The following is a 12,395-nucleotide window of genomic DNA, read 5'->3' as shown; positions in this document are numbered from 1 at the left end:
TTGAGTTCCTCAGTTAGGTGGTTAACTGATTTTTGTCCACTGACGTCCTAGGGTAAGCAGAGGGAGTCTGGAAGGGCATCAAGGAATCGTTGTGTTGTCTGTGAATTTATAGCACGACTTTTGATGCTCCTTGGTTGGGGTCTGAGCAGATTATTTGTTGCAATTGCAAACGTAATAAAATGGTGGTCCGATAGTCCAGGATTATGAGGAAAAACATTAAGATCCGCAACATTTATTCCATGGGACAAAACTCGGTTCAGAGTATGACTGTGGCAGTGAGTCGGTCCAGAGACATCTTGGACAAAACCCACTTAGTCGATGATGGCTTTGAAACCCTTTTGGAGTGGGTCTATGGACTTTTCCATGTGAATATTAAAGTCACCAAAAATTACAATATTATCTGCTATGACTACAAGGTCCGATAGGAATTCAGGGAACTCAATGAGGAACGCTGTATATGGCCCAGGAGGCCTGTAAACAGTAGCTATTAAAAAGTGATTGAGTAGGCTGCATTGATTTCATGACTAGAAGCTCAAAAGACGACACCTCTGCCTTTGTGGGATGCACGGGGGATATGGTCACTAGTGTAACCAGGAGGTGAGGCCTCATTTAACACAGTAAATTCATCAGGCTTAAGCCATGTTTCAGTCAGGCCAATCACATCAAGATTATGATCAGTGATTAGTTCATTGACTATAACTGCCTTTGAAGTGAGGGATCTAACTTTAAGTAGTCCTATTTTGAGATGTGAGGTATCACGATCTCTTTCAATAATGGCAGGAATGGAGGAGGTCTTTATCCTAGTGGGATTGCTTAGGCGAACACCGCCATGTTTAGTTTTTCCCAACCTAGGTCGAGGCACAGACACAATCTCAATGGGGATAGCTGAGCTGACTACACTGACTGTGCTAGTGGCAGACTCCACTAAGCTGGCAGGCTGGCTAACAGCCTGCTGCCTGGCCTGCACTCTATTTCATTGTGGAGCTAGAGGAGTTAGAGCCCTGTCTATGTTGGTAGATAAAATGAGAGCACCCCTCCAGCTAGGATGGAGTCCGTCACTCCTCAGCAGGTCAGGCTTGGTCCCAGAAAGAGGGCCAATTATCTACTAATTCTATCTTTTGGGAGGGGTAGAAAACAGTTTTCAACCAGAGTTGTGAGACTCTGCTGTAGAGCTCATCACTCCCCCTAACTGGGAGGGGGCCAGAGACAATTACTCGATGCCGACACATCTTTCTAGCTGATTTACACGCTGAAGCTATTTTGCACTTGGTGACCTCTGACTGTTTCATCCTAACATTGTTGGTGCCGACGTGGATAACAATATCTCTATGCTCTCTACACTCGCCAGTTTTAGCTTTAGCCAGCACCATCTTCAGATTAGCCTTAATGTCGGTAGCCCTGCCCCCTGGTAAACAGTGTATGATCGCTGGATGATTCGTTTTAAGTCTAATACTGCGGGTAATGGGGTCGCCAATGACTAGGGTTTTCAATTTGTCAGAGCTAATGGTGGGAAGCTTCGGCGTCTCTGACCCCGTAACGGGAGGAGTAGAGACAAGAGAAGGCTCGGCCTCAGACTCCGACTCGCTGCTTAATGGGGAAAACAGGTTGAAAGTTTCTGTCGGCTGAATGAGCGACACCGATTGAGCATTCCTACAGCATTTCCCTCCAGAAGCCATGAGAAAGTTGTCCGGCTGCGGGGACCGTGCGAGGGGATTTATACTAACGTTACTATCTGTACTTACTGGTGGCACAGACGCTGTTTCATCCTTTCCTACACTGAAATTACCCTTGCCTAACGATTGCATCTGAAGCTGGGCTATCAGCACAGCTACCCTGCCGTAAGGCGATCGTTCTCCTGTATATTATGAGTACAGCGACTGCAATTAGAAGGCATCATGTTAATGTTACTACTTAGCTTCGGCTGTTGGAGGTCCTGACGAACCACGTCCAGATAAAGCGTCCGGAGTGAAAACGCTGAATGAAAAAAAGTTGAGTGAGGGAAAAACTAAAAATATAAACAGTAATTAAAAAGTAAAAACCGTAAAGTTGTCAGGTAGCAAAGTAAGGTTGGCAACAAAATGCACAGCCACACGTAAAATGGAGACTTTAGTATAGTCCCACATACCACCACATCTACGCACTAAAGTGTGGTGTCAGGAAAATAACCTCACACTCAACGTCAACAAAACTAAGGAGATGATTGTGGACTTCAGGAAACAGCAGAGGGAACACCCCCCTATCCACATTGATGGGACAGTAGTGGAGAGGGTAGTAAGTTTTAAGTTCCTCGGCGTACACATCACAGACAAACTGAATTGGTCCACCCACACAGACAGCATCGTGAAGAAGGCGCAGCAGCGCCTCTTCAACCTCAGGAGGCTGAAGAAATGTGGCTTGTCACCAAAAGCACTCACAAACTTCTACAGATGCACAATCGAGAGCATCCTGTCGGGCTGTATCACCGCCTGGTACGGCAACTGCTCCGCCCACAACCGTAAGGCTCTCCAGAGGGTAGTGAGGTCTGCACAACGCATCACCGGGGGCAAACTACCTGCCCTCCAGGACACCTACACCACCCGATGTCACAGGAAGGCCATAAAGATCATCAAGGACAACAACCACCCGAGCCACTGCCTGTTCACCCCGCTATCATCCACAAGGCGAGGTCAGTACAGGTGCATCAAAGCTGGGACCGAGAGACTGAAAAACAGCTTCTATTTCAAGGCCATCAGACTGTTAAACACCCACCACTAACATTGAGTGGCTGCTGCCACACACTGACTCAACTCCAGCCACTTTAATATTGGGAATTGATGTAAAATATATCACTAGCCACTTTAAACAATTCTACTTAATATAATGTTTACATACCCTACATTATTCATCTCATATGTATACGTAGATACTGTACTCTATATCATCTACTGCATCTTTATGTAATACATGTATCACTAGCCACTTTAAACTATGCCACTTTGTTTACATACTCATCTCATATGTATATACTGTACTCGATACCATCTACTGCATCTTGCCTATGCCACTCTGTACCATCACTCATTCATATATCTTTATGTACATATTCTTTATCCCTTTACTCTTGTGTGTATAAGGTAGTAGTTTTGGAATTGTTAGTTAGATTACTCGTTGGTTATTACTGCATTGTCGGAACTAGAAGCACAAGCATTTCGCTACACTCGCATTAACATCTGCTAACCATGTGTATGTGACAAATAAATTTGATTTGATTTAAAAATATAATGGAGACTTTAAGTTTCCCTCCACCCAATATAGAGGTTCACCCTGGGGGACCCCCGTGGGGAAAGGGATTAAAGACCATATCTATTTCCAAGGCAACAGGTCCCTGCATCCAAACCCCTCAATCCCCTTATCTGGCAGGGCCATCGCACCCCTCCCCCCTCTCTTTCTGGAGACTGTCTCACTTTCTCTCCCTATTCACCATGTCTGTCTGTCAATCTCTCTCTTTATAGAATAGAACTCTATAGCTGTTATAGAGTTCCATTTCCATTTGTCCCCCCTCTCTCTGGATTAGCAGACTAGAAGCAGGTGTTTTATCAGTTAAATGGAGATATTGTTAGAGTGATTGATAGAGAAACTCTTCTCTCCTCCTACTAACTCTGCGTGTGTGTGTGTGTGTGTGTGTGTGTGTGTGTGTGTGTGTGTGTGTGTGTGTGTGTGTGTGTGTGTGTGTGTGTGTGTGTGTGTGTGTGTGTGTGTGTGTGCGTGTGTGCGTACACAGAACTACGACAATGGTGACTCCACGCTGGACTCCTCAGAGCTCCTCAAGTTCATCCAACATAATGACTCCAACGTGGACATGCAGTCATACGCAGACCAGGAGAGCAACAAGCTGCTCAGGTCAGTGTGCGTGTGTGAGTGAGTGTGTGCTTGTGTGCTATTTCATCTTTAAAAAGATTATCTATTTCTGGTGTAGTGTTTATGAATACCTCTACAGTATCTATATCTTATCCTCAGCTGTACAGTAGAGGGCTTCTGAGGAGCTGGTGCTATATTATGCCCTACTTTCCCTCTCTCTGAGCCTTAAACCCTGTGTGACCCAGTCTAAACTGCACCGGGGGCCTCCTGTGGCTATTACCCTCACAGACATCTGTTCTGTGCATTATCAGAGCCTGGGTTTCCACTTCGCTGCTCACTGGAGCAGTGCTGCAATGCTTCTTCAGGTTTGGAGAAAATAAACTGATTAAATAAGCCGCTTGTATTGCCCACACATGAGTAGGCCCCTGAGTAATTCCTGGCCATGTGACTTGACTAGGGAAAACTCTTGGCCTTGCAAATGAAGGATGGATACAGTGTAAAAGCAAATGTATTTGTTTCAACTAATTATTGTTAAGTAACTGGTGTCACTGGTGTCACATCCTTTTAGTTTACTCAACTTTTTTGGTCCAAATGCTACCTGGAAGAAAAAAAAATTGTTGGCCCAAACTTTAGCTCCAACTTGAGAAAACGTAGGCAAAATCCAGTCAATTTAAAATTATGTGTTTTTTCAAGTTGTCTCATATGTTCATTCAACTATAAATTATTATTTTTCTAACTAAAAAAGTTTGTGCAACTGGTTACACACACTAACAATGCTTTTAACTTACATATTTGACATTCGTGATTACATTGTGCATTGATACAGTCATTATTATTCAACATGTCTTCACCTGGGATTTGAATTCGCAACCTCTTGGTTCATGGCATTCTGATCTTCCTGCTATGTCTCCACGTCTGGGTCATTTATAAGTTAATCTGATTATTCTCTCATCATTGATTTGATTTACTTATTTCAGCAATTGTAGTTTTTTCTGTGTAGTTGTCTGTTGTTGGCGCATATTATTCTGTTTTAATGTTAGTCCTGAATCACTATGATAAATAAAATAGTTTTTGTTGAGTGTACTTTTAACAAAGCTGAGATTTACTTTGAAGTGCAAAGTGTAGCAATACAGGTAAAATCAGTCTTCGACACAGACATGGTGGCCTACCAGGAAGACTGGAATGCTGTGAAACCAAGAGGTTGTGAATTCAAATCTCAGGTGAGGACATGTTGAATCGTAATTACTGTATAAGAGAATGTGCACAATGTTAATGTGTGGTAAATATTGTATGTTAAAAGCATTGTGTGTGTGACCAGTTGCACAGCCTTTTTTAGTTAAGATGCCCAAATAATAATTTATAGTTGAATGAACATAAATTATGAGACCATTTCTGAGCAAACACATCATTTTGTAACGGCTGTTTGAAGAAGAGGACCGAGGTGGTATGTGTTCATGATCTTTAATGAAACTGAACACTAGAACAAAAAAGAACAAAGTGGCACAAACTAAACAGTTCTGTCTGGTGCAGACACACAAAACAGAAAATAACTACCTACAAAACCCATGTGAGCAAGAGCTACCTAAGTATGGTTCCCAATCAGAGACAACGATAGACAGCTGTCCCTGATTGAGAACCATACCCGGCCAAAAACAAAGAAATACAAAAACATAGAAAAAAGAACATAGAATGCCCACCCTAGTCACAGGGTGGAGCTAAATTTGAGGCAACTTTTTGAGATGGTTCAGGTAACACTTGGACTCAACATTTGAGTAAACAAAAAAAAAAAGTTGTGGAACCAGTTACTTAATAAGTTGAAACAACAGATTTGTTTACAGTGTAGGAAGATTCTCTATGCAAAATCAACCACTAACTTTTTTATCAGTCAGAAGCTATGCCCAATAACCATCTCAACAGCTATACATAACTATGAGTACAGGCAGTGGATGTGAACTTGTGTGTGCGTTTCTTTGTCCTGTTCCCAGAAGCCTGTGTGTGGACGCCCTGATCGAGCTGTCAGATGAGAACGCTGACTGGAAGCTTAGCTTCGATGAGTTCCTCAACTGCCTGAAGCCCGGCTTCAACCCACCCGAGAAGAGTGAGCTCACAGACACATGACCTTTGACCCCATTACTCTATGATGACAACATTGCACACTACTGCTGACATCACACGTTTTTTTTCTCAGTTCATTACACAAATACCTCTATATCAACCTCTCCAATACATGCAGTAAATTGCAGTATGCATTTAAAGTGCATGGGATTTACATTATGTTAATCAAAATAGCAAACTTATTCACCACAACCACAAGCATATCTACTGTAACTCACCCTAACATACTTGAAATTCATTGAAGCAAAAACAGCTAAATATGATTTATTTACAGACAAGATAATTTTTCCTCAGTCTGTTGTACTGTACTAAGTTGAGCAGAGGCTGTGCAACCTGTTATAACACCCTGTCCCGCAGGGACAATCACATATTATTTTTCATAATTTTCATAAATATTTTAGCTAGCTAGCTATAGCTACTAGAAAGGAAGCTAGCATAACCCATAATAGCGACCTGCACACTGTTCACCAAAAGTAATGTAAATGTTTTTATTATTCATCCAATCATTAACATATTTGGTGGTGTTGGGCCTCCCTGACACTTTGTCAGTCATTTGAGGAATGAGAAAGAATAGCTCAGTTTGAAATGAATTTGGATGTCTATGAAGGAAACATTAATTTTGGCTTACAATTACTGTATATATTTCCTTTTTTCTACGTATAAATTGTACATTATTTTGTGTGTAGGATGGACCTAAGAAAGTTTGAAAGACGTATATTTAATTTAACATGTACAGTGCATTTGGAAAGTATTCAGATCCCTTGACTTATTCCACATTTTGTTATGTAACAGCCTTAAACATTTGATTTTAAAAAATCACATCAATCTACACACAATATTCCTTAATGACATTTTGGAAAATTGATAAAAATTATATAACAGGAATACCTTATTTATGTAAGTATTTAGAGCCTTTGCTATAAGACTTGAAATTGAGCTCAGGTGCATCCTGTTTCCATTGATCATCCTTGAGATGTTTCTAGAACTTGATTGGACTCCACCTGTGATAAATTAAATTGATTGGACATGATTTGGAAAGGCACACACCTGTCTATGTAAGGTTCCACAGTTGACAGTGCATGTCAGAGCAAAAACCAAGCCATGAGGTTGAAGGAATTGTCCGTAGAGCTCCGAGACAGGCGTCGGTCAAGGCACAGATCTGGGGAAGGGTACCAAAACATTTCTGCAGCATTGAAGGTCCCCAACAACACAGTGGCCTCCATCATTCTTAAATTGAAGAAGTTTGGAACCACCAATACTCTTTCTAGAGCTGGCCTCCTGGCCAAAATGAGCATTCAGGGGAATGAGCATTCAGAAGGGCCTTGGTCAGGGAGGTGACCAAGAACTCGATGGTCACTCTGACAGAGCTCCAGAGTTCCTCTGTGGAGATGGGAGAACCTTCCAGAAGGACAACCATCTCTGCAGCACTCCACCAATCAGGCCTTTATGGTAGAGTGGCCAGACGCATGCCATTCTTCAGTAAAAGGCACACAACAGTCCGCATGGAACAGTCCGCTTGGAAAAAGGTGCCTAAAGACTCTCAGACCATGAGAAACAATATTCTCTGGTCTGATGAAACCAAGATTGAACTCTTTGGCCTGAATGCCAAGTGTTATGTCTGGAGGACACCTGGCACCATCCCTACGGTGAAGCATGGTGGTGGCAGCATCATACCTTGGGGATGTTTTTCAGGGACAGGGACAGGGATACTAGTCAGGATCGAGGGGAAAGAAGAACGGAGCAAAGTACAGAGATCCTTGATGAAACCTGCTCCAGAGCGCTCAGGACCTCAGACTGGGGCGAAGGTTCACCTTCCAACAGGACAACAACCCTGAGCACACAAGACAACGCAGGAGTGGCTTCGGGACAAGTCTCTGAATGTTCTTGAGTGGCCCAGCCAGAGCCCGGACTTGAACCCGATCAAACCTCTCTGGAGAGACCTGAAAATAGCTGTGCAGCGACGCTCTCCATCCAACCTGACCGCTTGAGAGGATTTGCAGAGAAGGATGGAAGAAACTCCCCGAATACAGCTATGCCAAGCTTGTAGCGTCATACCCAAGAAGCCTCGAGGCTGTAATCGCTGCCAAATGTGCTTCAACACTGAGTAAAAGGTGTCTGAATACTTATGTAAATCTGATATTTCCGTTTTTATCTTTAATACATTTGCAAAAAAATTCTAAACTCTTTTTGCTTTGTCATTATGGGGTATTTTGAGTAGATTGATGAGGGGGAAAAACTATTTTATCCATTTTAGAATAAGGCTGTAACGTAACATAATATGGAAAAAGTTAAGGGGTCTGAATACTTTCCAAATCCTCTGTATGTGTCATGCCCTGACCTTAGTTATCTTAGTTTTCTTTATTTTTGGTTAGGTCAGAGTGTGACGAGGGTGATTTGTTAGTTTTTGCATTGTCTAGGGTTTTTTGTATGTCTAGGGTTTTTTGTAAGTCTAGGTGTTTATGTCTATGGTTGCCTAGATTGGTTCTCAATCAGAGGCAGCTGTTTATCGTTGTCTCTGATTGGGGACCATATTTAGGTAGCCATAATCCTTGGGTATTTTGTGGGTTCTTGGTCTATGTTTAGTTGCCTGTCTGCACTATGCATATTAGCGTCACGGTTCGTTTTGATAGTTTGTTCAGTGTCCTTTCTGTAATTAAAAAGGATGTATGCTTACCATGGTGCGCCTTGGTCTCCTCCATACCACGACCGTGACAGTATGCTATTTCAAATGGCCCAGTACAGTGTTTTAACAGAGGGCATCAGGGCTCTGTTGCTCTCTTTCTGCTGTGGACTATGTATAAACTCATCACTACTCAACTGCATTGCCATGGTCCTATTTAGACAGAATAAATTGATTTAACTTAAAAACACAATTGTATCTCTTTGTTAGAGAGGCACCATATCTGCTGTACTCTATCTATTTTTAATCTGAATTCTATGTGCCCCTCTGCAGAGTGTGCCCTGGAGGATGAGACCTATGAAGATGGGGCCGAGACACAGGTGGAGTGTAACCGCTGTGTGTGTGCCTGTGGCAACTGGGTCTGCACTGCCATGACCTGCACTGGTGAGGAAAGACACACCAGCACACCTGTATAGACACACTGACTCCTCTACAAATCATCTGAACCACATATAGCACAACAGATAAGGACTCAACACCTGTTCTTCTCTCTCTCCAATTGTTCCTGTAATTCTTTCATCCTTTGCATCTCTTTCTCAGACAAGACAGCGGTTGTCAAGGAGACCGGGGAGGCGGGGCAGGAGATGACCGAGGAGGAATGGAGTCTCCGTGTGACCGAGCTTAACAAGCACCAGGTCAGCCTGTCACCAAAGGAAACAGTTGGTCAAAGTTCAACGGACAGACCAGGCCGCTCTCCAATCCCCCCAGACAGATGGGTAGCTCTGGAATTTGTCTAGACAGAGTTATCAACTAGCTCCAATATTATTGAAAGTTTAGAACAAATGAGTTTATTACACCCGTTTCACCCCTTGAAAGATGTGTACTACAGCCCATGAGTAACTATTCGGCATATCTCACAACATTAAGGGTGGTTTGAACAGTCATGACTATGCAAATAGTGTACCTAGACCAGGGCTCTCCAAACCTGTTCTTGGAGAGCTACCCTCCAGTAGGTTTTTGCTCCATTTCCAGTTGTAACTCGTCTAATTTAGCTTATCAACCAGTTAATTATTAGAATCAGGTGCGCTAGATTAGGGTTGGAACCCTGACCTAGACCATCAGGAGTGGGAGATATGCTTTGTCATGCCAATACAGCATGTTTAGTTGTCCTGAGAAAGAAACAGTGGTAGAGTTGTTCTTTATTGATGACTAACCTTGTACAGATCATGCGACCCATTATCGGCTGCCAAGGCAGCAACTACTTTTCCTGGGGTCCAGCAACATTAAGACAGTTACATAATTTTAAAAACATTACAGTACATTTAACAATAGATTTCACAGCACATTAAGTGTGTGCCCTCAGGCCACTACTCTACTACCAAATATCTACAACACTGGGTAGAGGAATTTAGGGTATTGAGTCTGTTACTATCTAATCAGAGCTACATGGCATACAGTATATTGCTCTTCTCATGACAATGTATAACATTCTCCTATCACACCATCTCTCTCTCTCCCTCTACCCCCCCCCCCCCCCCCCCCCCTTTTTAAACACAGGAAACAGTGGAGAAGATGAAGGTCAGCACAAAGGAGGCCTAAGAAGCCCAAAGAAGAAGGGCTTGAGAGAGAGTGCGAGAGAGTCACTCTTCCTCTATACTTGATGTACCTTGAGGCCCTGTGCTGTTGCTGAATTTACTCATATGTTAATTATTATAGCTTTTTTACTGTCTTTCTGTTGATGTTTGTTAGATGCAAGGGCAGTCTAGAGTATTATTTTAGGAGTTCCTTGTGTTAAGTACTGTCTTTATTTGTGATTGTATTACTGCACCCTGCACTAGGAATGGGGCCATTTTTTACTGTTACAGTTTTCTTCTTCTTCCTATGTATACAATATAGAGACAGTATGGCTCTTGTTAGTAAAATAGCAAGCAGTAATTGTTTGGAATGAGAAAGATGAGAGATGTTAGGAGTGAGCTGTTGGGACAACTTTCTTCATCAAGGAAACAAAATCATCTTGAAAGTCCTTCAAGATGTGTTAGAAGTGTAGAGCAAGACGATGACAGTGTCCTATTGTAGGGGAAGGTAGTGGGATGTCATACACTTGACTTTAAGCTTGTTTGCTTACAGAACTGCCATGATACTACTTGACCAATGCACTTCCCCCTCTGTGACTAGCAGCATAGTTTCAGGCCTTAGTGAATCATCCCGTTTAGTTAGTATGCCCTGCTTTTTGACAAATACACTTGCTCCTATGTACAATTTGTTATATGCTTGAGTTGGAGATCATGTGGTCACAATGGCTCCTGTGCTGTATTCAATCAGTGCTCTCTGGTGCTTGTTTCAGAAACATCGAAGCAATAGTCATCTAGATGTGAATCCCCAAGTAGAATATAGAATGAAAGCACCAAGCACAAAGCTGAACTGAGTACAGCAGGGAGAGAACTGAAACCAAAGCCTGATGATGACTATGATGATGAAATGATGTACGAACCCCTCCAGGTAAAGCATTACTCTGGACCCAGCAACAACACTATACCTGTGCTTATCAAAGATCAGTTATAAGGATTAGCCTTGCTGTCAGCTAACATAACTTAGATGCATCTCTAACTTAGAGGGAATGCATCTGTCAGATAATGTGTGTGTGTGTGATGAGGGAGTGTTTTTTGAGAGTGTGAGCTACTAGTGTGTGGCGGTGAGTGTCATATTTGTTTTATGTTTTATTTGTCAAAATCCCACTCATCCTGAGAATTATTTGTGGTTAAATCAGTGCCTTTAACACCCAAACATAGGCCTGCAGACACACACTGTCGAGGTCTTGTGTCCAACAAGCTTTAAACCACAAGTGCAATGGGCAAGACTATAATTGGCAGAATTTTTATAGTAACCTTAGAGCTATGTGGTTTAGTCCTTGTTAAATGTTTGTGTAAAAGTTCCATAACTAGTTTGGTTAATAACTTTTTATTCTAAAAGGAATGCAGAGTGTATAAGGAGTATATATGCCAATACAAGACAACCCATACAGTACTACAAATGTCTCAACCTGTGTGTTTATCTTTTATGTTCAAACTGTAATAAATACAAATCTTAAGACACAAAAAATAGAAAATAATCACATTTTTGCATCAGAGCTGTCTATCTGAGAAATGTTGCTGGTGTGGTTTTCTACAGAAAATCTAGCCTACATTCCATTTGTATTGGTCAAAGAGGCAGTGTTCCAATGCCATCTGGTCCATATTGTGGCTGTAATATGATAATCCTTTTTAAAAGTCACTTAACATTGCAAACAGTGTGCATTTTTAAAATTCTGCTAGGAGGCATTGTGGTTTAAGTAGGATATAGGTGAATTGATGTTGCTTTTTAAACCTACATCAGGTTATACACGTGTGTATATAATTCTATACTCTTGCATGATGTTTTACATAATGTAGGCTACTAGTGGATGAATGGATAATATCCAGGGGTTCATCACCACCTTCAACTTTCTCCCAGGTTTAGTTTATTATTGACCCATTAGAAATTGAAGCACGACAACCATGTTTTAACAGCAAACGGGAGACAATAAACGTTGTGATGATACTCTATCAGATCAGATCCAACTGATATAAATGCACGTAGGCCAATAAACGGCTTCAACAGTTAGGGCGGAGCTACTGGAACAAGCCAACCCCGAAACATGTACTACAAATACTCACTGCTGAATAGTTGCTTTGTCTGTACCAGCCAGGTTCTGGCAATTTACAGTGATCTCTCTATATTCCACACAATAATCTTGCCAAATGTAAATGACCGACCAATATTATTTTCCTTAAAATACAGTGTGTCG

At 42.0% G+C, this 12,395-nt stretch overlaps 1 protein-coding gene across 1 annotated transcript in view; it reads left to right on the top strand.

Annotated features, from left to right (window-relative positions):
• The window catches only part of LOC110501623 (follistatin-related protein 1), a 58,973-nt gene extending 47,295 nt beyond the window's left edge, over nucleotides 1-11,678 (top strand). Inside the window, exons 7-11 of the mRNA XM_021579317.3 lie at nucleotides 3,761-3,879; nucleotides 5,823-5,935; nucleotides 8,906-9,016; nucleotides 9,173-9,267; nucleotides 10,130-11,678. Of these exons, the coding sequence (XP_021434992.2) occupies nucleotides 3,761-3,879; nucleotides 5,823-5,935; nucleotides 8,906-9,016; nucleotides 9,173-9,267; nucleotides 10,130-10,171 (480 nt within the window). The 3' untranslated portion in view covers nucleotides 10,172-11,678. The remainder of the gene's footprint in view (nucleotides 1-3,760; nucleotides 3,880-5,822; nucleotides 5,936-8,905; nucleotides 9,017-9,172; nucleotides 9,268-10,129) is intronic.
• The last annotated feature ends 717 nt before the right edge of the window (nucleotides 11,679-12,395 follow it).

Source organism: Oncorhynchus mykiss, chromosome 22 (assembly GCF_057628025.1).
Source record: "Oncorhynchus mykiss isolate SJ-2025 chromosome 22, ASM5762802v1, whole genome shotgun sequence".
Classification (NCBI taxonomy): Eukaryota; Metazoa; Chordata; class Actinopteri; order Salmoniformes; family Salmonidae; genus Oncorhynchus; species Oncorhynchus mykiss.
Note: the sequence above shows the minus strand (reverse complement) of the source record. Positions and strands in the feature narration are given on the sequence as shown.